Source organism: Anguilla rostrata, chromosome 1 (genome assembly GCF_018555375.3).
Source record: "Anguilla rostrata isolate EN2019 chromosome 1, ASM1855537v3, whole genome shotgun sequence".
NCBI lineage: Eukaryota > Metazoa > Chordata > Actinopteri > Anguilliformes > Anguillidae > Anguilla > Anguilla rostrata.
The window spans coordinates 79,218,002-79,245,224 of NC_057933.1; the positions used below are offsets into that span (position 1 = coordinate 79,218,002).

The 27,223-nt window shown below is 47.0% G+C and overlaps 1 protein-coding gene and 1 long non-coding RNA gene across 5 annotated transcripts; one reads left to right on the forward strand and one right to left on the reverse strand.

Moving 5' to 3' along the window:
* On the reverse strand, positions 1–18,613 carry LOC135236729 (uncharacterized). 2 transcript variants are annotated; one of them, XR_010324660.1, is made up of 5 exons: positions 17,654–18,613; positions 6,713–6,883; positions 2,594–2,816; positions 2,204–2,294; positions 1–644 (listed from the first exon to the last, which is right to left on the reverse strand). It is a non-coding gene; the product is annotated as an uncharacterized LOC135236729 (long non-coding RNA). The 2 variants fall into 2 exon arrangements; XR_010324661.1 differs by lacking the exon at positions 6,713–6,883.
* LOC135236715 (cytosolic 5'-nucleotidase 1A-like) lies at positions 17,788–26,303 on the forward strand. Of its 3 annotated transcripts, none has more exons than XM_064303216.1 (6): positions 17,788–17,919; positions 19,631–19,798; positions 20,884–21,013; positions 21,940–22,062; positions 23,378–23,562; positions 23,872–26,303. In XM_064303216.1, the coding sequence occupies exons 2-6, from the start codon at positions 19,685–19,687 to the stop codon at positions 24,226–24,228; spliced, it is 909 nt and encodes a 302-aa protein (XP_064159286.1). In that variant the 5' UTR covers positions 17,788–17,919; positions 19,631–19,684; the 3' UTR covers positions 24,229–26,303. The 3 variants fall into 3 exon arrangements, with proteins under 3 accessions (XP_064159286.1, XP_064159291.1, XP_064159300.1); XM_064303221.1 differs by having other exon boundaries at positions 17,914–18,046; XM_064303230.1 differs by lacking the exon at positions 17,788–17,919 and having other exon boundaries at positions 19,660–19,798; positions 20,343–21,013.
* Positions 26,304–27,223: the final 920 nt, after the last annotated feature.

Here is a 27,223-nt window from a genome sequence, read left to right on the forward strand (position 1 = left end):
AAAAAAAAAAACAATCAATCTTCAAATGATGGCTGAATATATTTTTTTTGAAAGGCGGAGGAAGGAGAGGGAGGTTCTGTTTCGTGTTTTATCTCCTCGGCGCTTGTTTGAGGATGTGATCGGGGCGGCTGCATGAGCGTAAACACGCCTCGGTGTGGCCCCCAGCTGGGGGAGCCGCGCCGGCGTCCGCGTCCACGAGGACGACCGGAGGGGGGGAGGGCTGTTTCGGGAGCAGGGCCCAACGCAGCTGCTGCCCATCGAACACAGCCAATGGGTTTGAGGTTTGTGTATCCTCCATTTAAACAGCTCTCTCCCATAAATCAGGGGTGACCAAACTTAGCCAAAAAGACAGTGGGTGTGTGCTCCTCCAGGACATGTCCAGTTCTGGCTGAGGTCCAAGGGCGTTTCGGTGCGCACATTTCCGCATGGCCCGGTGTACCTGCGTTGGGGGGGGGGGGTATGGCTTAGCGTTGATAATCCGCTCAAAAGAGGGGGTGGGGGAAGCCGTCAGGAGGGATGACTAAGACGCGTCTGTCAACCGGGGCTTGGGGAAGCCGTCCACGTCTCCCGTCCACATGTGGAAAAAGCTGCAGGTGAAGCGGAGTATCTCTGAGATGGCGGGGGGAGATCACTGCATGCTGGTGCTGTAAAAAAGGGGGGGAGGGGGGGTAGTGAGTGAGAGGGCGGGGGGTGGGGGGGGCTTTTACTCAAAGTTATCGATGCGGATGCCAGTTCTGTCCTCATCAATCCGTGTCCCTCTCGTACCTGAGGCAGGAGATTCCACAGCCTGAACAGCAGTGTGGTTAGAGGCCAGCGGACACACAGACCTCTCAGACTTGACTCTGCTCTTTTGAAAAAATTTTTTTTTTTTTTTTGCCTATTTCTGGGCTTTCGCAATCCAAGCTGTCATCTGCATGCAGCGGATGGTCAATGTCTGGTTTCTTGCGTTCTTCTGAGGAAAAACATGCATCAGTGCGCTCGGAAGACTGACGGTAACACATAAACCCCTGAAACAGGCCTAATGTAAACCCCTGAAACAGGCCTAATGTGCCTGAAACAGCCTAGTAAGCCTGAACGGCTAAGCTGAAAAGGCTAGTAACCTGAAGCCAATGTAACCCTGAAGCTAATGAAGCTCGACCTAAGTACCTGAAGCTACGAAGCCGCTGGGAACACCACAGCAAGTGTGAACTGTTCCCGTAATTCTTTTTGTTTTGTTTGTACTCTCAGAATAAACGATGACATTTGTGCTAAGTACTGAAATAATGAGTCAACCGGAGTTTCCTGGCTCTTCCTGAATTCTTCTTTTTCCTAGCACTGCAGCATCCTTCAAAACTCTTCCCTCCCTTAGATTCCTTTCGAGGAAATTTGGAACGAATGCTAAGCGAATGCTTGCAGGCATACGGCAGAGATCGCAGTTACTGAAGTAGAATGTTTTGTTTTTTTTGGGGGGGGGGGGGGGTTTGTCAGTAGGGTCAAGAGGTATAGACAGGTCCTTGAAGAAACTGGCTGTCTAAAACCAGTCGACTCCTTTCCCGAAGGTAGAGTGGAGTTCCGTACCTTACAAACGAAAAATGGTAAGAAGAGATTTTCAGTGTCCACCTAGAGCTCCAAAATCGCCTGACGTAACGTTCGTCTCGATCCCCTAACCAGACTGAAGGCAATCTGTGACATCATGCACTGCTGGCCTGCCGCTGACTCCATGTTGGAAAGAGGACTGTCATCACGTTTTAAAGGAACAGCCCATAATCAGTCCACCCCTCCCAGAATCATTTTTCTCCACCACAGTGGACATGTCCCAGTGAACATTTTTGTTGTATAAAAGGCGGTGAAAACCCCCTCTAAATCTGTTTGAAAAGTAAAACTATTCTACTCGACTAGTACATAGTCAAGGGGCTATATCTGGGTAAAACCTGAGTTATACTGGGGCTAACCTAGTCTGTTTACACTATGTCAAAACGTCCCTCAACCGAGATTCCCACTCGTCTAGACGTCTGGATTCTGGCTTTTTCTCGGTGGGGTTGATGGATGGGCGGTTGGGGCACACTGGCACACTGGCAGCGACTCCTCTCTTGTGCCAGCGGTTTTGCCTGCCCGCAGTAACCCTGTAAACCATGACAGGTTTTCTCTGACGTTACTTCATGCAACCACCCAAAGAAAAAAGGGGAAAAGAAATGGAAAAACCTGATCGAGGCGTAAGACCCACCTTCCAAAAATCTTTCATTGCTTTTCGTCGAGAGCAATCGAGGGTCACTTGATGTCAGCCTGCGTTGATTGAAGTGCAATTATTTTAAGAACTGGAAATAACGAAGAACAACAAATTACACTCTGCTTGTTGAATGAGGGGGAATAAATACTCACAGGACACACCAGTGTGGTCTAATCAACTGGTTGCTTTCCAGAGTTAATACATTTTCATCAAAACCCAAAAAAGAAAAAAAGAAATTGGTTAAAGTTTTATTACTTTTTTGTTGAACGCTGAGATCGGCCAATCAGAGGCCGACTTTGCTGAGAACATTCTAGTTCATCCGTCCCCCAGGGAGCTCTCATGGCCCCGCCCCCTCCATCGCTCCCCGTCTTTCCCCTTATCACTCACCGTGAGCCGTGGCGAGGAAACCCGTGTACTCTCCTTGACCCAGTCTCCCTCCGAGCAGCGGGGTGGGGGGGCGGGTGGGTGGGGAGGGGGGTGGTATGGGGGAACGTCAAACCCACTCCGCCGCCGCCATCGGGGGTCAGCTCCGATTCGCCGAAAGGACCTCCTGTGCATCTGATCGCTGGGCAAAGCAATCAAGCCGCCTTTTATCCTCCCCAGGTCAAACCTGGGCCGAATAAATGCGTAATTGAGATAATGGCAGATCAATTTGCAATAAAAGTACCAATAATGATGTTAGAATGAGGCGCAATTTGCTCTTTTCCAAGTACCAGACTAATTTCTGTTATTGGGATTTATACTGACTCTTTTTTTTTTTAAAAAAAGAAAGAAAAACAATTATCCCACAATGGTTTTAAAGTTTTTTTTTTTGTTTTTTTTTTTGCGATGTATCAAAATGCCACAGTTCGCAAGGGCTCACATGTGACAGCGTAGTGTAGGCTTGGTATCGGCCAGCCTCGTGCAAGTGTGCGGAAGTGCGCAGGGCAAACTCGGCAGGGCGAGCTGAGGCCTACTGGCTAATTTCAAAGGAAACCTATCCCCCTGATAACAACGGCTTGGTCTCGTTACACTCGAAACGCAAACACGGCAGCTGACGCCGTCCTGTAAGTCGCTTCCAGGCCAACTGTTACTCAACAGTCTCGCTGTTTTTGAGTGTAAGCACGTGTGTAGGGCCTTTTCAGGGTTTGGCGTCAAATTCCCCTTCATGTTTTTAAATCACTTTCACGGGAAAAACAACGAAAAACAATTAAGCGGGGCCCGGGGCAGACGCCAGGAGAAGCCATTTTTCGGCACGAAAGAGCTGTTTTGCGCTGCTCTTTGAAAGACCGTAAGGCTTTGCAGAGACGTTCCCACCTCACCCCGCCCCCCCCCCACCTCAAGTCAAATTCCGCCATGTTATTGATTAAACAGCCCAGTTTCATTAGCTCCTCCCCTAGCCTCGGATACGATTGGCAACGTTACCCTTGACTGATGGATCAAAGACAAGTATGCTGCCGCGGTGTTTGCCTTTTGTAACCTCGCATAATCACCAGACCACCAAACTGCCTCGGTGTGCCACACGAAGACCGAGACCAGGACCGGGAACTCTGGGGTGCGCTCGCAAAAAATGTCTATGTGAAAATTCCTTGAAGTGGTCCAAGGGACATCTGCAAAGTATCAGAGCCAGATTTGCTCTTTCAAGTTCCCCCTGAATAATTGGAAAATCTGACTGTTTGTTGTCTCCTAGAATATATTTAGGAACATGTGTTTGTCTCATTTGCATGTAAGCTCATTTGATGAATCAGACTTAGACGTGGGGGCAATGTTTAAAAAAGAAAGAAAGAAAGAAAGACAGGGGAAAGAGACTGCTTATTCTATCAGCACTTGTTTGAAAGCGGTTACCATAAGCGCTGAAAACACCGCACACCACGGTCTCTCATGGGACTCACGACCCGGCACAGGTGCGGTCTTCGATCTCAGGGGAGATCTCTCCGGGGGGGGGGGGGGGGGTTTTACGGGACCTTTTTTCGCGAGTGAAAGAGGCACCTAGCACATTTGCCATCTCTTAGCTTCACCTCGTGCGAATGAAGAACGCGTGAGCTAATGAATAGCACCTGGACTACCGTGCAGACCCCCCCTCCTGGGCCCTGGCCCTTTCGCTCAAACTTCTCGGCTCCTAACCAAGGGTTGGGGGGTAGGGGGGCAGGGGGATTGGGGGGGGGCAGAGGGGTTGGGGGCCTGGGGCGGCTGGATGTTTTGTTCCCGGACGTCGAGATCAGTGGTTACACCAACATTTATTTCCCTGCCAGTACCCTGGTGGCGGTAGCGCAGATTCGCCCGTTGGGGGGAAACAAACGTCTGACCAATGGGCTGTCGGGTTTCAGTCAGAGGCCCGGACGACGCTTTAACTAAAACCCTGAACCTGAAATGCTTCCGCAAATATCCAACAGGTGACGTACAGTATATATATATATATATATATAAAGACGAATAAATAAAAAATAAAAACGTTTAAACAACGTGAGTATCTCCCCGGGCAAGCGTGTCGGCAGAGCAAAATAAATAAGGTAACCTAAGGCGCCGATGGACGCGGGGGAGCGAGTCGGAGGAAAGCGGACGAATATCCGAGCGTTTGTTTGCTTAACCGACGCCGTTATCCAGGTTAACTCTCGGCCCTCGTAGCGGCCCTGTCCTTACAGCGCGGTTTCAGGGAAGCCACTCCGCCTGAGCGCTCTCCGGCAAAACAGCCACCTCTCCGGTATTAACGGCGTTAACGGACACGGCCAAAACAGGCCCAGTCCGCCAACCCCACTGCCAAACAGGCCCAGTCCACCAACCCCACTGCCCCCCACGTCTGCCCACCCCAACCCCCCCCCCCTCCCCCCGTCTTAGCCCACTCCCAGAACTGATTCCCGTGGGCCTGGTTTGTACTGTTCACGGGAAGAGACAGCGCTCCAGGATCCCGTCAGGGAGACCTTCTGTTCGACAGCTTTACAGGAAGTGGCAGTTTTCACCAGGGTCTCTTCCCCCCTGTGAGGGCCCGGACTCCAGGCTGGTAGGCCTCAATCAACAAGTGTCCCAAAATTTTTTACTCGCAGCGAATCCTGAAATCAGGCCGCCGTGTCCTGTCCCTGGATTTTTTTATTTTTTTTCTAAAAATATCAGCGCCATAGAAACGGAAAGCTAACCGTGCGCACGAAGCGGGACACGCTGTACTGTAGGCCTGCAGGTCACACACAGGCGGGAGGTTTTCGCACAGGAAATGTGGAAAGTGAGATTGGGGGAAGATAATTTCGGGGTGGTAATGAGGAATGAAAAAGCAGATAGCTATCGTTTAACGACGCGCCCGGGATCGTTTCGCGTACCGTTTCGACTCTGATGTTTCCCCCGAAAAAACCCTTCATCCAAATCGACATGCCAAGAGACTGTGACTAATTGCTAAGCTTTCAAAACTGCAACCGTAATAAATTACTTTGGAATATGGAAAAATTAGATATGGAGTTTTGCAAACGTGGTGTGGGTACGGCATTAGCCAACACATAAGCCAAGGTCGTTCATGGTACATTTTTACTCACAGAAGATTAGAGATTAGTTAATTTTTTAAAAAGAGTTCTGCACTGAACCACGGAATGAATTATCTGCAGTAGTATGAATATCGTTTTCTCACCCCATAGGGGCCTATTTTTCAATCCAGGGTTTTAACTGGCGTCTCCAAGTTGGCCAACAGCTCCAGCCCAAAACGCATTGCATTTCCCTGCTCGTTCCTGTGTTTGAATATAAGTTACAGGCCTTTAACCTTGCAACCTTTGTATTTTCAAAAGTGTGCGTGTATAAGAGAGGAGCACATATCTACCATGCAAAAAGATGAAAAAGATATGTCAGAACATATGAATTAATGTGAACGATAATTTTAATTTTTATATATTAGCATACGAAGTATCGATGTGTTATTTACTTCTTGTATTTAAAGTTCTTCGCCACAGTGCGTCTACGAAAGTTGGAGGACGTGACATCACGCAGGTGTCCAACCGCGTCGTTCGCTGGATGTCTCAGAGTTTCTCGACGCGAGTCTGCTGACACTTCACACGTCAAGAGGTCGCATTTCTTTCCTTCGAGAGCGTGCACAAGGAGGCTGGAAACGGTTGTATTTACAGCGATCATCTGCCCAAACTGAATAAACATCTTTATTAACAGGCCGGGTTACAGAAAAGCCCATGCTATATTAATTGTACTACAGTATTATTTTTATACTGTTTTTTATTTATTTTTTCAGAGGAAAGTTAAATTGTTAATTTGCACAGCTGAAACAAATTCCTGCATTGCTCGGCGATGAGGTCTCCTGTTATTCTGAGCGTGGAAGTGGGCGAAGAGAAATGATTAATGGGGATATTCTGAAACGAACTGCGTTTCCTCGCCAACCGCTTCCTCCCCGATGTTATGACAGGCGTCAGCGAAAAGGTTACCGCTCTGCTTGTCACCTTCGCCTGGCCGATTCGCTAGCCTTTTAGCGCCGATTGTGTTTTATTTTCCCCACGCAGAACGGGGGGTTTGTAGACGCACGTGTAGGAGACCCCTCCCCCTCACCGGTGAGTTGGGTTCGCCTCGCACCGCGCGTGTTTGGTTCGGAGCCCTAATCCCACAGAAGGGGTACTCCCCGCACCCCAAAACGAGGGGAGATTTCTTCGGGAGCCGCGCCCTCGGCCTTGATCCGAAGCCAGGGAGCCTCTGCTGGCTTCTCCGGCTCGATGGAAGGATCTGGAAGAACGAGCGAGGAAACAGCATTTTATAGTCATTAGCCCGAACAGCAACAGCTCTAAGATCAGAGACAGAAGAGAACTGTGTTTAGTGCTAAGCTCTGTGCATCGGTGTGGATTTCACTGCACAACAACCACACTGCAACAAAAAAGTTTCTCTCAACAAGTGCTTTAGCCTTGTAATGAGCTGAAAACCCCTTCTTGTTTTTCCAGCACAGCATAAACACTGATAAATAATTTAGTCTGCCATGTGAAAGACTAAAATACTTGTCGATCGTGACATATTTTGGTTTTTTTGCAGCGTGTCATGTATTTTCCGGTCGTAGTTTTACGTGGGTGGCGCCTGTCACACTTCACTCAAAGGGCAAGTTAGCGTAGCTTCCAGGTGTTGTTACCTGGGGGACAAAGCAGCCGGACCATGTGACCGGACCATGACTTTCTTTGCTCGTGCGCGACATAGCTCAGGACATAAGAGCGAATGTCTGGCAGTCGGAGGGTTGCCGGTTCAAACCCCTGCCCTGGGCGTGTCAAAGTGTCCTCGAGCAAGACACCTAACCCCTAACAGGTCTGGCGAATGAGAGGCATCATTTGTGAAGCGCTTTGGATAAAAGCGCTATATAAATGCAGTCGATTTACCATTTACATGCACTCCCATTGCTTGCTCTAACCAGAGGAATCTTTGGCTTGTAAAACGAGAATATTAAGCACAAGCACAGAGGGGGAAAAAACCAAGCTGCCTGCATCCAGTACTTATTTGTTTCAGGGAGGAGATCTACAGGGTAGATTAGGCCTTTTTTTTTTTTTGGGCGGTTCATTGGAGCTCGGTCGTGGCACCGCACTTCAAATCAAGACCATACTTCAGGTCCGTTGTGTAGTTTAGGCTGGTTTTTTTTTCTTCTTCGTGTTTTTCACGTGTCTCGGACCGTGGCGTAAATAGGCAGCAGACTCAGCTCCTGTAAACAAAAAGAAAACGTCCAGTGCCATCTCAGCACCCTCACTCTGTCGTCTCCCCTGACAACGGCCATCCAGGGGATGAAAGCGATGACTCATTGTTGGGTCCGCCCTTTCTACGGCAGGGGGGGGGGGGCAATCACGTACTGCCATTTTTCTTCTCCTGTGGAGGTTCAACCAATTGTGACCTAGGCTGGGTCCAGTGTACTGGCTTCTCCAGTCTTTGCATCAGTGCCCATCCTGACCTGTTTTGTGAGATCTAGAATGGGGACCAGTGTGAACTTGAGAACATGCAAAAAAAACTAACCGAGGTCCTTACAAAGGAGGATTTCAACCCATAATCAATGACAATATTGGAGAATGTGGGTCTTGGTGTGTGTGTGTGTGTGTGTTTGCCTGTGTGTCTGGGTGTGCATATGTCTGTGTTTGTGCATGCGTGCATGTGTGTCCTAGAGAGAGGGGGGATGGGGAGAGAGAGAGAAAAAAGAGAGAGAGAGAGAGAGAGAGAGAGAGAGAGAGAGAGAGAGAGAGAGAGAGAGAGAGAGAAAGCTACTACCTTAATCCCCTGCCCCCTGTAGAACGGGTCAGCCGTAGGGATCCTTGTCATTTCCTCCCTGTTAGCTCCTACCTGTGGTTCTCTAGAACTTTCCTTCAGCTACTCATTGGCTGAAAATCACTCGGAATCATTTTGCGCTGCAGGATTTTTAGTGAAACCACATTTTGCCATTTCCTACTTTTCATATCTATTTTCACATCAATCGGTCGGTCGAGTCACCTTTCAGAGACGAACTCCCGTCCCAGGCTCAGCAGAGGGAGAAAGACCAAGAGAGAAAGAGAGATACAGAAGAAATGAGGGAGACAGAGAGAGAAAGGCAGAGAGAAAGAGAGAGAGAGATAACATGACACATCTTCCAGAGTTTGCAGCTGGCTGCCGCTTCTGAGAAGGAACCCGGAGCATTAAGGACTGTTAGTTTTAGGAGCAGAGTAAAAGGCCAGCATGGATGGGGGGGGGGGGAGCCTGGCGTGGGGGGGGGGGGGTTATACTCTAGGAGCTCCGCCCACTTTTCCCTTTATCAACAACCTGTCAGCGGCCACCGCGTCTCCCCTCTCCCAGGCTTAGCGGGGTCCCAGGGCAGATTATACAGGCCGGACAGACACTCAGCTCCCTGCGCTCCCTCCGTCCTCCCTTCCTCTTGACTGGGAAAGGCCTGTGGTCGTGAACCGGAGTGTATGGCGCTATATCACCGCGCCGAGCGTCCGTCGCTACGGCGATGCGCTTGGCCACGCCCCAGCCTTAACAAATTTTTCGTAAGGTGGGTCAGATTGTAATGTTTTGGCTTCAGTGGTGGGGAGACGGAGAGCTTGCAGCGTTAGGAGCGCAAAGTCAAGTATCTGCCGGGTCCATATACTCCACGGTACCGCTGGGGGCCCCACGGGGGCCCGACTGCCAGGTGCCGAAACTCAGCTTATCGGACCGGGCCGGGCGGCACTGACATCAAACGCTTCTGCTTCTCTCTCTCTCTCTCTCTCTCTCTGCTCGGCCCCACTCCCCCGTGGTCCTCTCAGCTGCGGCCCGCAGAGCCCCCCCCCCCCCCGTCCCCCCGTCCCGTCCAAACACAGCCCAGATAAAACGGCCAGTGTTTATTATAAGATGAAGAAGAGAGGGAAGGGAGCGGGGGCCTCCTTTCGCTGGGAGAGCAGGTGGTACGCGCAAACACGGCGGTAAGAGGGGAGGGGGGGGGCAAGGGGGGGGCACGAGAGGAATGACAACCATCTACAGCAGCGCGGGGGGGGAGAAAGAGAGAGAGAGAGAGAGAAAGGCATAGGGGGGAGAAACAGAGAGAAACAGAAGAGGAGCTCTTATTAATGATCCTCGACATCCGACCCCTGACCTCTGACCTCTGCTGCCTCCAATCACTCCTACCGCGGCCACCACCTGTTTCACCTTGACGCGCGTAGGTTCGTTTCGCGGGGCGCGAGCGGACTCAGAAGTTCCTCGTCGGCAGGTTTGGCCCGAGAACACGTCTCATTTACGACATGTTTCTGAACCGGCACGGAAAAATCGTCCATCTGTCTGGAAGACGGTTAAAGCAGTTAAAAAATGATCGTTGTGTCCGATCGGGCTACTGAAACTGTTTGTGTTACGCGCAGGCTCCCAGTTACCATCGCAGGAAACACTGCAAACACTGAAAGCACTGTTGCTGCCCTCCCACCCCAAAACAGCGTTCTCAAGCAACGGTAACAGAGAGGAACGGGGGGAAAACAGAACATTAGGCAAAGCAAACTTTAAAAAATCGAATTAGACCTCGATGGGAGGGATAAATGACGCACTGGAGCAGGGGAAAGATGCGGTCGCCGCACTCCTCAAAAAAAAAACCCCCACGCCAAATTCTCTCCGTAAAAACAGCTCTCCGCAGAAACGCATTAAAGCTGTAATATTTCATTTGAAAAAGGAGTCATGTCTTACTTTCCTCCACGGATCTTTGCTTTTTTCTATTCCTCACTTGAATTATAGCGAAAGATTTTTTATACGGATGGAAAGGAGTGGAGCTGTCGCCACCCTGTGGTCAAGATGAAACACTGCAGTCTAATTAAAGAACACAAAACGAATACTCAAGGGGCCAAAAAGCATTTTTTTTAAGGGTGCAATTCTTCACACTCACACACACACTCACATGCACACACACACACGCGCACACACACACACACACACACACACTCACACGCACACACACACACCCTCATTGAGACCTGTCTCAATGAACCAGAATCCTTTTCATCTCTGGGTATTTCAAGACATGAAATTTCAAGACACACCTTCTCCACCTTCCACCTTCTGAGCGTTACTATTTGCTCTCAGCTCCTTCCTCTACATCCTGGTCATGCAACACATAGGGTCTTTACCTTTGCAGAGGGGGGGCGGACTTGTACGGACTTCCCCACGCTCGAGTGCCGACATGTGGAGGTTAGGTCACTGTTTTGGCTGCCACTCCTGGTTGTGCAGCACCCTGGGAAACCTTAATCGAGGTTGAGCGTGCTTCGCGAATTCAATCCTCGCTCCATCATTCATTAACGTGTAAACAATTAAGTAATACTGCTTGGTCATTACGACGGCAAGTAAAATATGGGCCCTGGAAAAAGTGCAAGTAAATAAATGTACATGTTTACCTTATTTTTGACTGGGTTCTCTTCTCCCTATGTAAAGTGAACCTGTTCCTGTTCATGGTAGGTCATCTATCAACTTTACCAAAGCTGAGAAAACAGGGGGATGTTGACCTTGGAGAAGCAGAGCAACAGTGAAACTGCAGGTGTAATGTAACGTCAAGTCGACCCACCTGGAGCTACAGAGCTGCACTGGTCTGTGTGTGGGAGTCTCACACACACACACACACACACATATGCATACACACGCAGACACACACAGGCATGCGCACACACACACACACACACAGGCATGCGCATACACACACATACACACACCTGCACACACACAGGCATGCGCACACACACACAGACACGCACCTGCACGCACACACACAGGTATGCGTACGCACACACACAAAGGCAAGCGCATACACACACACACACACACACACAGGCATGCGCGCGCACACACACACACACCTGCACACACACACACACAGGCATGCGCACACACATACACACACACAGGCATGAGCATACACACACATAGACACATACACACACCTGCACACACACACAGGCATGCGCACACACACACAGACACGCACCTGCACACACACACAAAGGCAAGCGCATACACACACACACACACAGGCATGCGCACACACACACACACACACACACTCACACACACACACCTGCACACACAGACACACAGGCTAATGTTCTTAGCTGAACATTCTAATGCTGATGTAACAATCGCTACCGGTAACTGAAAGTAGTGGAGTTCTAGAACACTAATATTCCAAAAAACCCCTACACTTCACAGGGCTGAAGTTCTTCGCGTTTGTACAATACTGCTGCAGTGTCGCTGTAGCAGTGCAAGGGAGGTTCAAACACTGCTACCGCAGGGAACAGGAGCAACACACACCAACAGTTTAAAACCACAACCCTTCTGGCCAGAAGTCCAGCGTTGTGTGCCCTACACCGTGCTGCAGCGCCTCCTGGTGGTCAGCGTGCCCCAGCCCACCCGAGAGCCAGGTAACCCACTGGCCCTGTCAGTCAAAAGGGAAATTCTGGTGTTCTGATTGACAGCCGTGTGGGGAAGAGAACTGCGACACCCGGCCCAAACCGCTCGCTTGCACCCCCGAATGCTCTCTCTCTCTCTCTCTCTCTCATTGTCAAACACTCCCTCGCTCTTTCCCTTCTTCGGCCTGCTCCCTCGCTCGCTCGTTCGCTGATAATGACGAGCCCTCATTTTCCCTCCGGCATAAGTTATTTCAGGAAAGGAGCTAAAAAAGAAAGAAAGAAAGAAAAGTTCAAAGTGGTTTTAGCGGTTTAGCTGTTGCAGATGGAGGAAGTGGCAGACCGCCCTCGCTACAGCGGAAGTGACAGTGTTTCAAAACGAGCTCTTCGGCGTTCGGCGAAAAAGAAAGAAAGAAAGAAAGAAAGAAAGAAAGAAAAAAACGAGTGGCAAGTGTAAATCACAGCGTTTCCAGTACTCGCGGTGCCAAGGCAGACAAGGGCAAGATGTGTAAACACCCGACGTGCACTTTAAACACATTTTTAAAAAGGTGGAATGGGGGAGGGGCGGCGCTTAATGTTCATGAAATCAGGTCCCCATTGGGGATATGACTTATATTTACGCAGTTTTTTAGTCTTATTTTTTGTTTGTTTTAACGTTCCACAAATTACAGCTTAAAATTGCAGGTCGGTGGAGCTTCACGGTCCACTGTGCCTCAGTCTCTCTCTCTCTCTCTCTCTCTCTTCCCCTTTCTCCTCCCCTCTCACTCCCTTTCCCATCTGTCTATCTGTCTACATGATCCACACACCCGACCAGAATCACCCAAAAAAGTCCAAAAAAGCGAACGCAAAGGTCAGAGTGTTGTTAAACTGCCGTGAAATGGCTACCACACTTTGTTTTGGACCCACTTCACCAAAGCTAATTTGTTGAGATTTTGGGGTGGAGGTTCAGGGGGTGGAGGCCGGGGACCTCCCTACTCGCTCGGGGGGACGCACCTTGCCCCGTTATCCAAATTTCGCGGAAAGCTGAGGCACGAGAACCGCTGAGAAAACAAATCAGTCAGTGCCGGGAACGGCCCCTTCGCCAGGCTGCTACACGGCCCCGAAAATGAGAGCAAAGTGGGTAATGACGTCTAATGGACGGGGGGGACGGGTGGGGGGGGGAGGTTAGAGGTGCACCCTGCCTGCTGGGCTCCTGATGTATCACAGGCGGCGGCGGCGCTAGGCTGTGATTGATTAGCCGGGTCTGATGATTAGGGCCTGTGGTAGCGCTCAGCTGTGTCCTTAGCTTGGAGCTCACCGAGCGCAACCTTCCCCACCGCGAACAGCCCCCCCCCCCCCCACCAACGGGGAGCGGCTTGTGTCTTCTGTCACCGAACTCCCCCGTGGCCCTCGACAACGCTGCCCCCGGGAAACGTCTCAGACGCTGAGCTGAGCTGAGCGCGAGACCTGGGGATTGTTCGGTGGGTGGAACGTTCTTGAACGTTCTAATTTTGTGTTCAGGTTTTTGTTAATATGTTCTAAATTGTGTTTTATTGAGCCCTGCATGGTTGGGGAAAATAAATTCAAAATGCGGTTGCCCAGGTATCTTAATTGTCAGGTTCAAAGCACAACTTTTCACTCAGGAATGCGCTACCATTACACTAAGAGTGGGTGTGGCTGGCTCACTTACGGGAAGCGTGTCCGTTTTTTTTTCACTTTTACACGACAGAAGATATATATCCAGGAAAAACCGGTTTGTTTTGATCGTAGCATTTTTCTTACCACGGCTCTGGTGGATCCACAGCGTGTCAGCTGTAAGCATGAGGAGAAGAGCCCATAATCCCCCTCTATGAGAGCTCTACCCCCCAAACCCCCCCCATGACTGACCTGCAGGGGGCACTAGACTAATACATCCCACCTTTGGGCGAGGCTACAGCCTAATGTGTATCCCACTGCGGCTGCTGGCCACGGTCAGCGCTGGTACAGCACTTATCGCTGACAATTCGGTTCCAGTCTTGACTTCTTTTAATCAAAAAATATTGCTGAGATTCTGTTGCGCTGTAGAAAATTGCAGCATATCAATTTATAGAGGTGTGCGTCCAATGCTATTTTATGCATCATGATTGAGGTCAATTCCATTTCAGTCCAGCCGTTTCAGGAAAACAATATAAATTCAATTCATGAACTGAAACATGCTCTTATGTGCTGTGAGGATTTTTCAGTTAATGAATTGAATAACAATTTTTTTTTTCCTTGAATAAATTGAACTGAAATGGAATTCATTATAAATCGTTCTGAATACGAGCTGTGAGAAATAAATAGATGTATATGTAAAGGTAGTGCAGAAGAACAGTGGGTGCTGAGGGTTTGAATCCCTTCAGGGACAAAGCCAATGTTTCCTCAAGGAGGGGAATTAATTTTAAAGGCTCCATTAATTAAATGATTTAATAAAATGTAATTAATAAAAAATGTCTTTAAAAACTTTATCCCCCTTTGCCTGTCTCCAGACAGCAATCACAACCCTTGGTCAACGGCTGACCCCACCGCACCCCCCCACCCCTCAGGGCTACCCTCTCAGTTTTGGACAGGCCCGCTGTACGTCCTACGGTTGCTAGGGGCGATTCGCATTCCGGAACACGCTGCTCACTGCAAACAGAGTGGAGCGGAGTAGAGCCATGAGGTAAACCGCGCTCTGTAGGCCTGTTTCCCTCTCTCTCCTGTGACGCGCGCGGACGAGTCACACTGAGTCGCTGGTCGCAGCCCGTTCCCGTCTTTCAGCCCCGAGGGTGGGGTCACGACCCCTCTCCTTGATGCGGTGCGTGAGCCGGTTGTTTGTCGGAGTGACGGAGGGGGTGCGGCGGGGGTCGATTTTAGGGGGTGGGTGTGGGGGCGGGGTGGTTGTGCTCTGTTAGGGTCCCCGGTGTGCCTGTACTTGGGGTTCAAGGGTGGGGGGGGGGGGACGTGAGCCGGTCCAGCGTGACGCTCCCGTTGAGGTGAGACAGCGATGCGTGGATGGACAGAACCCTGGGGGGGGGGGGGGGGGGTGTGGGGAGGGTTCTACTCCACATTCCCAAACCTCAACACAGAGAGCCAGCCATTAATCAAAAGCCCGCCTTCGCCAAGCGCCGTTGACAGACTGGTGCTGGGGCTCTCATCCACGCCATACATTACCACCCCCCAACAAAAAAATCTGCTTTTTATTAGGAAGATGACAGATGGCTTTTTAATTGTTTTTTTTTTTTTTTGCTCTCGTTTTGTTTTCTATGTGGGAAAGAGACCGAAGGAATCGCAGGAGGAATCACTGTAACTAAACACTGTTCGTGGAATTTGAACTGAGAAGAGGGCTAATTATTTGCCGGCTCGAATACTGCTCATTTTCCCAGCATTTAGTCGGAAACAGAGACGCGTGTGCACGCTGAAGATTCCTCTCATTCAGGGCATGGCTGCTGAAAGTGCCACCATGGCACTACAATGCTGTTTGCCTCTCAGAAGACCGTATTTGCCAGCTCAGTGAATACTGCATCACACAACAATTTAAATGTTTTTTAATTTTTTTTTTTTTAAACTGTGTTCATTGTATTCTTTCCAAAAGAGCTGGTATACAGAAAAATGTTTCATGTAAATTCTTGTACTCTGCACTTTTACTAATAGAGTACACGTTGTCTCTATTCGACTAGAGTCTATTTTATTCACGGAATTGCTGTTAAATTCTAGAAAAATGTAATATTCTAAAGATTTCTTTATTCAGAGGTGGCCAAATTCAGTAGTTTGTGATTAACTGCCATAGTACCACCATCAAATCTTTAAAAGCTTTTCCCTTATGTTCTGCTCTCTTGCCAGGCCGTCATTTGTTCTTAAGTGACTCACCTGGTTAAATAAAGGTTATAATAAACAAATAAATGCTTTCTACATACACATCAACAGCTGCTCGTGTGGTGCTCATGGTGAAATAATCTTGAAAATAACTGACATTACTGTAAGTATTTGCGCCTGGGATATCCTGTTTCCCCATCTCCTCTTGCACTGCGTTGTGTGCTCACACTAGCTCAGGTTGTAGCTAGTTTTAGGCACATTCTCCTTCTAAATGGGTCATACTGCGTGAGGGACAGGGGATTGACAAAAATATTTACGTCACCAACATTGCGTTTCATGCTTTTTCTTTAATTTCTTTTTTTTTCCCTCACTCGATCTTGTTTCCAGAAAGCATTTGCAAACGCGTGCTGAGGGCTCTCAGTTTGCGGAAATTGAAACTCTCATCGTCTCTCCTGTCGGGGGGTGGGGGTGGGGGTGTGGGGCTAATTCCGAAATCTAGGAACCCACCTTCCACGTTCTCGAATACTTACCGTTTCAGTGTGAGAAAGCAAATAACACGGCATCCACCGCAAAAGTCTGCTGCTAAAAACGGTCTTGCCGGTTGGGTCCAATAGCGCAGCTGATTTTTCATTTGCGGGCTCAGTCGCAAGTAAAATAAACTCTCTGTGCCTACTTACCGCGCATATAAATGGTGTTATACTAGGAAAGCAAATCAGAACGTGCTGAAAGAAAATCTCTGCCTCCATTTTCATGTAAGCGATCCCCAGGTGATTAGAGTCATTACATCATCATCATGAACTGCTCGGGGAGACAGAAGCATTAAGGCCCAGGAGGAGTGAGAGCGTGTGTGTGTGTGTGTGTGTGTGTGTGTGCGCACGCATGTGCGTGTTAGTTGAGAAACTCCTTGTTCTCTTACTTAAAAATGAGATTAGCCAGACGTGTGAGCTTTTAGTCACAATTAGACGACCAAAGGTGTAACACTGTAAAGTACAAATACAAGTGGGTATCGCATAATACGGCTGGGCAGATTTTAAACTGTGTCATATCGCAAGAATGCATTCTTATGGAAAACAACGTGTCAGAAATAGCTACCTGGAGTACCAACCGTGGAAATGACAGTATGCTGGAGGCCAGGGGAATTGTATTGTAGCTGGCCACCACAGTTCTTTAAGTAGTGGTTTATTTTTGTAAGAACTTGGAAACAAAGACTAAAAAAGGAGGGGGAAAAAAAAGGGAAAAGTTTAATGAAAGGGGAGCTGGGGCACAGTTGTTTGGAGAAAAGGGAATGGAGGGCTTAACAGCTAAGGTTACCACGAACTGCCACCATATGAGCAAGGCAAATAAACACTGTTAAACATTCTTAACTGGCATGATTTAGCTACCACTCCATTAAACAGACCAAACTAGAGATTTTTTTTTACTCATAAAGCTGCGCCACATTCACTTGGCGAGAGAAATTAAATGGCAAAGGATTTTATTTTTGCTTATTTCTTTTTTTCTGCCATGAAGCATTCAGTGAGTTTTTAGCCTGTCACCATGAACACGATGGATGGATGTACTCCTTCAGCAGCTAGGGGTGGGGACTGGCCGTTTAACCCTGGCCAAAGGGCTAAGCTGTACCCTGACCAATAAAATGTTAAAATAAGGATATTGCTAATACAGTTTATTAAGCTAAAACATCATAATACTAGATTAAAACAAAAGAGAGCAATCTGAGCGACTCAAGGCAGGTAACAACATAGAACACTTATCTGTGCAGTTCGAGGAATTCGGTCTCCGTGCAAGTCTACGATCTTTGCAACCCCTTTACACAAACGGCAGAGCCCCTAGCTTTCTTCAGTTTTAGCGCACCCCTCACCTCACAAAAGAGTCCCTCTTTTATTAATTCAGTCCTGTTGTCTTGCAGGGCAATTAGTCCAGTCAGGTGCACTCAGTTAGGCGTCCATCCAGGTGCGCTAAATTAAGCTATGTGGGCATGGCAGGTAAACTATGTGGGCGTGGCAGGTAAACTCCATTCATCACACGAGCACCAGACAAACACGTGCTTGTGATGATTAGCTGCTGCTTCTTATCGCACAGCAAGTCACTGAATTTTGAAGCCGTTAGTCCATGTGCTTTTAAAAAGTAAGTTTCTAACAAGTTGTCATATTGAAACCACATCGGTTGTCGCGTGAGCTATAATGAAAACGACAGCGGCGGTTGCCAGAATGCGACTGTTGTAGTTTCAATATGGGGCGACATAGCTCAGGAGGTAAGACCGATTGTCTGGCAGTCGGAGGGTTGCCGCCCTGGGCGTGTCGAAGTGTCCTTGAGCAAGAAACCTAATCCCTAACTGCTCTGGCGAATGAGAGGCATCAATTGTAAAGCGCTATATAAATGCAGTCCATTTACCATTCAATATACCAATTTAGCAACTTACTTATTTTGAAGCACAGAACAGCTTCGGAATTTACGTTTGAGATATCAATGGGTGTAATTTATCTTGTAGAACAAAACGTGAAACGCTTTTACCCTTACGTTAACCACAGATCTATTTTCGGCACAAAACGAAATCCCTATGGGAAAAAGCATTGGGAATCTGACGAGGGAACCCAAGGCTAAAAAAAATGCGAACTTACTTCCGGGTTTTATGACTACGAACTGTAACACTCTATTGAGGCAAATCAGTCAGGGCTCACAGCCCTATATAGTGATCTTAATATACATCAAATAAAGTAATGTTGCTTAAATATTGAAACCACTGCTTTGGCACGGGTTCTGCAAGTGCTTCGCAGCATTCTCCTTCTGTGAGGATCCGCCTCGGGGAGTTTACATAACGTGAAGTAACCGAAAACCCGTGCTGACATTGGCCAAACATCTCCAATGCCGAGCCTATCAACTGTCCAGCGGAGCGACGGCCTTGGCGTGACCGGGATTACAATTCAGGCCGCTAGGTGGTCTTTCCTCTGAAACCGTTTCCAAGCAACCCCTGCTACAGCCAAGGGTTCTGTTTTCTACTGCATCTAAATTATTAATCTACCGAAACCTAAAAACATGCATGCCTCCAACCGCAGATTCGCCTTCCAGCAGTAACTGAACCATGCCAGCGAATCTGTAAGAGACTAGAGAGGCGTACATTTTTCTTTTATTAAGCGCTCAAACTATTGCACAACCAATGAAATACACCTATTGCCACCTGCAAATGCAATGTTTTAGAGACTTACTTAGGCAATTTTGTTATTTCAATTACCCTCACTTCATACATGCAATGATATCAACTATTTTTTGCACGCAAAAATTTAAATGACCTAATTAGATTTACAGCATACCGTAATTTCCAATTTACCCTACCGATATATTGCATGTCGCTGTTTTACGAAAATATTAAATTGCGGAATTGGGATGGCAGGTATCCATTGTAAGGCGTAACTTGGCGGGGGCATGTAATACTTGCTCTGACCTATCTCGGTTCAAGTACCGACACGCCTTCGCTATGCCAGTTCCTTATTGTTGTTCACTCGGCCGAGCATCATGGGAAAGGGACGCCCATCTCGGCTTCCTATGTGTCCCCGTTTCCGCACTGTCCGTACTGAAGCGTCCGTTGGCAAGACAGGCAGCTTGCATCTTCGTGTAATAATATATCTGTAACAGTCGAGACTATGAGCGCCGCTGAATTCAGGAGGCCTAATGCAAATATCAAGAGATGATGCGAGGCAGGCGCTGCTTCGACAACTTGAATCTAAGAACCGCAGTGAGTGCCTAGTCTGTTGAAGCATGTACGATCGCGATATGCTATCGTGATGTATGTGTACAATCATGTTGGCTGCGACTAAACGTATGCTTGCATCGCTTGCAGCCGAAACCTGAGCATGCAGTGACCATCGCAGTGTCCTCGCGTACTCTGTTTGATATGGCGAAAGAAAGGAAAATATTCGAAGAGGAGGGGCTGGAGAGCTACGTTGCCTACCAACAGCAGCACGAGGACGAGCCAATGATGCCTGGTGTGGCGTTTCCGTTCGTAAAGGTATTTAACCGTGTGTGCAAGAGATGTGCAGCGATTTTTTTTCTTTGGTGCTCGTGTAGTTGCATAACATACTGACGCTTGATACTGTATTTCATTAACTTCCCATGTCAGTCATCATTAAAACGCTTACTGCTCCAGGCAGTGATTTTTATACTCTAAACACGCGTGCGCGCACAAAACACAAATAGTTTACTGTGTGCGCTAACCTTTCACTAAAATGGGGTTGTGTGTAAGGTGTACACTGAAGTGTTGTGGACACGTAAAACTTCTGAGAGATGCTTGAGACAGTGCGTTTGTTGGGTCATAGGAACGAATCAAAGGTCAGCACACCTGCATGGTTTGCAGCCCTGGCTGCAGTGCCCATTAACAGCTTGTCTGTTGCTATGAAACCATGTCACAGACACTCATACATGCATGCTCACACACACATGCACACGCACACACTAATTCTTAATAATGCTATACCAGTATTGGCAAATTGCGGAGCATAATTCTGTGCTTTTATTTTTTTACTTATTCGCCTAAAATGATTCCGTTTTCCCAGGGGCGATGTAATAATCCCAGCTGGCCAGACCCTTCCATTCCACAACCTTGGGAGGTCTGGCACCTTCTCTGCACCTTGGTGGTGGAATGAGCTTCCCAACGCGTTGATAGAAGAGCAGAAATGTTTTCCAACTCCTCCGACTGCCCCTAGGCTCTCTAACACCTCTTGCCTAGCTCTGACATCTGATTGAGCGTAACTGTAAACACCTGCTGTTGTTTCCAGAGCCCCCCGGGTCTGTGTGGTGTTGTCCGTGTCATGCTCGTTGAGGTAGTTTTGTTTTTGTATGGCTTTAGGATAATATTCAGGAGGGTTAGTTTACAAGTCAAAAAAAAAAAAAAAAAAGTCTGCACTTCCTGCAAGTGTTTTCTGTCCAGGACTTCCCCCTTCTCAGGAAATACTCCTCCTTGATTCTCGGACTTTGAACTTGCGTAAGTCGCTCATGAAAGTGTCTGCGAAATGGCGGTGCAGCACTGCTGCCCAGGGGTTTTAGGTTGGCTGTGGAAGTTGGCGCACGGATGACGGCGGTGTTTGCTTGGAACAGGCCTTGATGACGGTGAACGCCCGTCTGCGGGAGCTTTACCCAGACGGCCAGGAGCTATTCGACATTGTCCTGATGACCAATAACCACGCCCAGGTTGGGGTACGGCTCATTAACAGCATAAACCACTACGGTAGGTGCGGCGTGGTGTATATGCAGGCTATGTGTGCCTCTGCAAGAGAGAGAGAGGGAGGGAGGGAGAGAGAGAGAGAGAGGGTTGGAGAGAGAGAGGGAAAGGGATTAGGCGAAGGAGGGAGAGAAAGAGAGGGAGGGAGAGAGAGACACTATCGTTCTTTAAAATCTATTTTTGTTATTACTGTTGTTCTTTGTAACTCGTGCTTTGGCAACACTGTGTATGTCATGCCAATGAAGCACCTTAAAATAAAAAAATATAGAGAGAGATTTACTCTTGTTTATATGAAGTTAGTTCAATTAGGTAGTTGATCATTTGTCAGTCAAGTCTGCAGTTCTTGCATTTGCTGTCTCTCCAGGGGCTACAATCTTTGCAGTTCTCTGTCTGCATTGTGATTCACTCCGGATTAGAGATAATAGCACTCATGGCTAAATGCCAGTAAATTACAGTAAGTGAAGTATGACTTACAGAACAACTATTTGAGCTATGTATCTGTCATTATGAAAACAGTGTTGCATACACAGTAAGCCTATAGCACACATAGTGGACACTGTATAGAACCTGTTCCTGGAGATCTACCATCCTGTAGATTTTCACTCCAAACCAAACAAAGCACACCTCATTTGACAGCTAGAGATCTTGTTGAGCTGCTAATTAGTAAAGTCAGGTGTGCCAAATTAGGGTTGAAATGAAAACCTACAGGATGGTAGATCTTCAGGAACAAGGTTGGTTACCACCTGTTTCAAACCGTCACAATGCAGTTAAAGGTAAGACAAAGGTAACACCTTCAGTCAGTAGTTTCAAGATTCATCAATCAATAGCAATCCATGTAAGAATAAACAAATAATATAATTGACTAATGTAAGTAATTGCTTTGCGAATATGATTTAATATATAGAAATGTGTGTTTCTTTCTTCCCTGTTAGATTTAACAATTGAGAGATTCTGCATGACTGGTGGAGAAAGTCCAATTGGTTACCTGAAAGCCTACATGACCAACCTCTACCTCTCCAGGAGCTCTGGAAAAGTGAAGGAGGCCATTGAAGAAGGTAGCCATTTTGTTCCTTTCACAAAGGCAGGCAATAATACAAACAAAAAAAAAAAAATTTCTACAACAAACTTCAAAATAAAATCGGCAAAGCTCAAATTTATCGGCCAAACCTCCCATTCCACCTCATCCCAAAGGTTTTTTTATTGGATAAAGAGATCAGGGGACTGTGCTGGTCAGTGGTGTAAACTGAAGTCACTGTCATGCTTGAGATGATACGTGCTTTGTGACATGGCATCCATTTTAAAAAAGGGTAGACTGTGGCTATAAAGGGATGCACATGGTCAGAAACAATGGCATGCTGTGGCATTAAAATGATAATCAGTTGGTATTAAGGGGCCTAGTGTATGCCAAGCAAACGTTCCTCACACCAGTACACCACCACCCGCAGCCGGCACCATTGACACAAGGCAGGATGGATTCATGCTTTTTATTCCGAATTATGACCCTACCACCTGGATATTGCAGCAGAGATCAAGATTAGTCAGACAAGACTGCAATGTTCTTCCAATCTTTAATCGGTTTTGGTGATCACGTGCCCACTGCAGCCTCATTTTCCTGTTGTTAGCTGACAGGAACTCAGTGCGGTCCTCTGCTGCTGTCGCCCATCCGCTTCAAGGTCTACATTCAGAGATGCCCTTTCCCACACGTAAACGGGATTTTATTTGGGCATTCGTGACCTATCCGTTAGCTTGACCGAGTCCACCCTTTTCTTCTCTGACCTCTCTCATTAACAAGGTGTTCTGTTTACTGCGCCTTTCTCTGAAATCTCCAGAGACTATGAAAAAAGGCTATTAAAAAAAAAAAACTACAGTGCATGAAAATCTCAGGAGGGCAGCTGTTTTTGAGATACTGGAATAATGAAGCCACTAGTCAGCACCCCTGATCTTAACCCTTTGAGGCTTTTTTGGATTGTTTTTGTTTGTTGAAAATTCTCAGTCAGTGTCCTAGAACACCATTGTTTTCGAATACCAGGATTGATTGTTACATCAGCATTAGAATGTTAGTTAAGAACATTCTAATCACATATTTGTGATCTCACACCTTAAAGGGTTAAATAGGCCCACAACTAGCCTTACCAAGGAACATTGAAAGCATTGGAATTGCAACTTCTAAGCTAATACTTTTCAATACAAATAAGGGTCAAACATCTTTTTTGACACAAAACAAAAAAAATATCAAATGGAAATAAGAAAACAAAATTTTTAATTGGCCTTTTGTGAGACTGCAGTGAGGCTGATATCACATTTTTGTAGTCCTAAACGTTTTTGTAGTCCTAAGCGTACAGTTGTCTAATTCCCGCCATGCCGCCACAGGGATCGCAGCCGCCACCATGTTCACCGCTAACAAGGAGAACCCACTGAGCGACACGCAGCTGCGCGTGGCCTTCGACGGAGACGCCGTCCTCTTCTCCGACGAGTCCGAGATCATCGTGAAGAGGGATGGGCTGGACAGCTTCTTCGAGCACGAGAAGCAGCTAGAGAACATGCCCCTGGCACAGGTGATTCATACGTCTGATTATGTCGCTGGAGCCGTTAAAGAGCTGAACAGCACGTTACTGTAGGTGCGTAACGACAGCACTGCATGATGCTGTATCGCATCCCTTTCTCCTCGCAATGGCCCTCATGTTATTGGCGACGGGGTACTATAATGGTGACTCGGAGGTTGCAGGTTTAAATCCCAGATGGAGCACAGCCGCGGTACTCTTGACCAGCCGCAAAAAAGCACAGGCAGACGATTGAGATTTGAAACGGATGAAACGGGTAAATGGAGCTCATATGTCCTTTGCCCTTTGACCTTTTATGCTCAGGGCCCCCTGAAGTGCTTCCTGGAGGCCCTCGGGAAGCTGCAGCGGAAGTTCTACGCGAAGAACGTGCGCATCAAATGCCCCTTGCGGACCTACCTGGTGACGGCGCGGAGCGCGGCCAGCTCGGGAGCCCGGGTCCTGAAGACCCTCAGGAGCTGGGGCCTGGAGGTGGACGAGGCCCTCTTCCTGGCCGGGGCCCCCAAGGGCCCGCTCCTGGAGAAGATCCGCCCCCACATCTTCTTCGACGACCAGATGTTCCACATCACGGGGGCCCAGGAAATGGGGACCATCGCCGCCCACGTGCCTTATGGGATAGGGCAAAAGTACCACAAGGGTAAACTCATCCAGCAGAACCCATAGGGAATGTAATACACCGGGAGGGGGGAGGGGGGAGGGCAGGCACATTGGTTTTAAAACCCCCATTGGTGTCCCTCTGAAGGGGTCCATTTTTAAAAAATCCTAGTCTCTCTTGCTACTTCTTTGAGACTACTGTATCTACTGTATTCTTTTTTTATTTTTATTTTTTAAAACCTTAATTACCTTCTATGGATATCACTCTATAACGCAACCTTGAGCTCAGAGCATTTAAGAACATCCATAGTCCTTGGCAAAAGCCTTAGCCTTGGGCTAATTTTTCTTTGAGACAACCTTCAAAGCGTGACAGTGCAAAAATTAGTCTGGGTTACATTAGCCCTGCTCTGGGGCAGGCTTATAACAGCAATTTATTTTATTTTATTTTTTGGTGAAAACTCTCAAAAGAGTTAAGGCAGCATTCAAACCTGCTGGTTATCCCTGTGTTGAAAAAGACTGGCATGGTGACTCCAGCTACCCCTGTGTTATGGATTTCCAAGGGTTAAGACATATGACTCTAATGTGCCTTTCATGTATTCTTGGAGCACTAAAATGTTATTAATTTTCAGAACTAACTTATTTAAACTCTCCAGGTAAAAGTTAAATTAGCTTGTACGGTAGGTTGGTGGTATTTTATTCAAGGATAAAAACATAGCTGATAAATGTAGCTTTTAGAGAGGGCTGTCTCTTCTGTTAGAAGATTAAATTCTGTCATTGTCCTTTTATGGGAACTTCTGAATCACTGGAAAAGTAGCACCACGTAAAATTATGTCTTTGTTCAAGAGCAAAATTAATTCTCAGGTCACTGTTTACAAAATAGCTGTTGAGATGTGGTATTGGGAAAAAAAACATTCTTTAAATAAAAAATAAAAAACATGGATGTAAATGTGTTATACTGAGTGGTGTTACAATTTCCCTTTTTTGGCTGGACCACAACAGCGGGGCCAGCCCTACAAATGAAAATGTTTGTGACTGACTGAGTGAGTGATGAAGTTACACCATTGGTCAGCTGAGTTATGAAGTCACACCATTGATTGGCCGGATCACGTGTGTTAGGTTCAGCCATATACTAGGTTTTGACCTGGTCTTGTTCATTCCTATCAATGCCAGTTCCCTGGCTGCCATTTCTATGGAATCCTGAGTGTCCTTTTTAAATCCCTGCTTATTCAGATAATACTACTATTCACGTCAGAATTGTATTCATCCGGTTATGAACAGCAATACTGTGAATGTTGTGGATTTACTGTACCTTAACTATTATCGGCACAACTGTAAGTAGTAAATGTGTTGGTATTTCTTTCAGTCACTTTCAAAAGGGGTTTATTGTACGTGCAATGACTACTTAATTTTATTCTGAGTGAACTAGCCATTGTTGCTTGAGAACTTCAATGCAAAAGCTGGTATTTTATTCTGGTTTTTATTTTCCTGTACATGGGATCATTATTTACAAGAGCAATTAAACAGTTTTTCAAACAGAGAATATAGCTGGAAAATATTTATTGGTACTAATCTAGAACAATATATTAAAATAACTATATTTCCTGTGTTGTGTTTTGGCATAACTTATTGTGTGGGGGATAGGCATCTGAGGAAAAGACAGTATATTTCAGGAGAAGATGCACAGACTGAAGCAGACGACATCACAGTTGTTGCTCATTCTACAATTGAAAATACACTCGCAACGACTTTATTATAGGCAACCATAATAAAGGCGCCTGCTAAAAATGTGAAAACTAGAAATAGGACAAGAGTTATTTCGTTGAATTGTGTAATCAGGTGTGGTTACATTGGCGATCAAGGAATGATGATTTGACCACTTCCGTTTTATTGTTATAAAAAGGGAGATTGGGTTGATCAGATACACAAACAAAGAACTGCAAATCTCCTTTCACCCGTCTCAGTTTTCAGGTAAATTTAGCAAACTTAAAATAGGGCAATGCAACCCTGGTCCTGGAGAGACACAGACTCTTCTGGTTTTCATTGTTACTCTGCACTCAATTAATCAACTAGAGCAGTTCATTGCTAACAGTTACCTCACTTCACCTGGGTACTTGAATCTGAACTGGGTGCTGATTTTAAGGTGAGATCGTGGCTCTCCAGGACCAGAGCGGTGTACGACCAAGCGTGATTTTACAGGGTTAGTGAGCCGACGTAAGCTTTAGCCCTTGTGATGCCAGTGAGACCAGATTTCAGCTGATCGTTTCATGCAGGGCTGCCCAAACCTGTTCCTGGAGGTTTCATTTCATCCCTAATTTGGCACACCTGATTCTACTAAAACAACAGCTCAACAAGATCCCCAGTTGTTTAATGAGGTGTACTTTGTTTGGCCTTTGTTAGGCCTGGTGCGAACAACCTTCAGGACGGCAGATTTCAATGAACAGGGTTGGGCAGCCCGCATTACATGCAATCCAGGTATGTATGCCTACTCAACCAGTAAGCCTGGACCCACATTCCCTCAGTCAGACCAAGCCTTGCCACACACACCCTCTGCATTCATGATGAGGGTCATTCAAAATGAGAAATGTGATTCTGCTCCATAGCAAGGTCCTGAAGCCACAAGGACAGACACAAGTAGACGTGCCACGCTGGCCTTTTAAAATGGCTGCAAAACCATTTTTGGTTTTTTTCATGTGTGGTATGAGTAGATCTCTTCAGTTTCTCAGTCTATCGATTCATTCATACAGTAGAGCTGTTCATTGATAAAAAGCAATCGAATGTCACAAGTGACAATGTATACGGATAATATTCATGGTATGTTTTGGTGTTCATATTGATGGTATATTTTTCATTTTCTTTTTTTTCTTTTTTTACATTTTCTTCCTTTGTACCTAAAAATAAAAAAAATAAATAAAAGTTTTCATTCAGGAGAAGCAGCCAATGTATCTGCAATGGTTAAATCTGCAATATGCAGGTCAATTTTGACCTGAAGCATGAAGGTTCTAAAAATGTAGAAAAGTCATCTGGACAAACTGCCTGCAAAGAAAACACTTGCTTAATTAAAGGA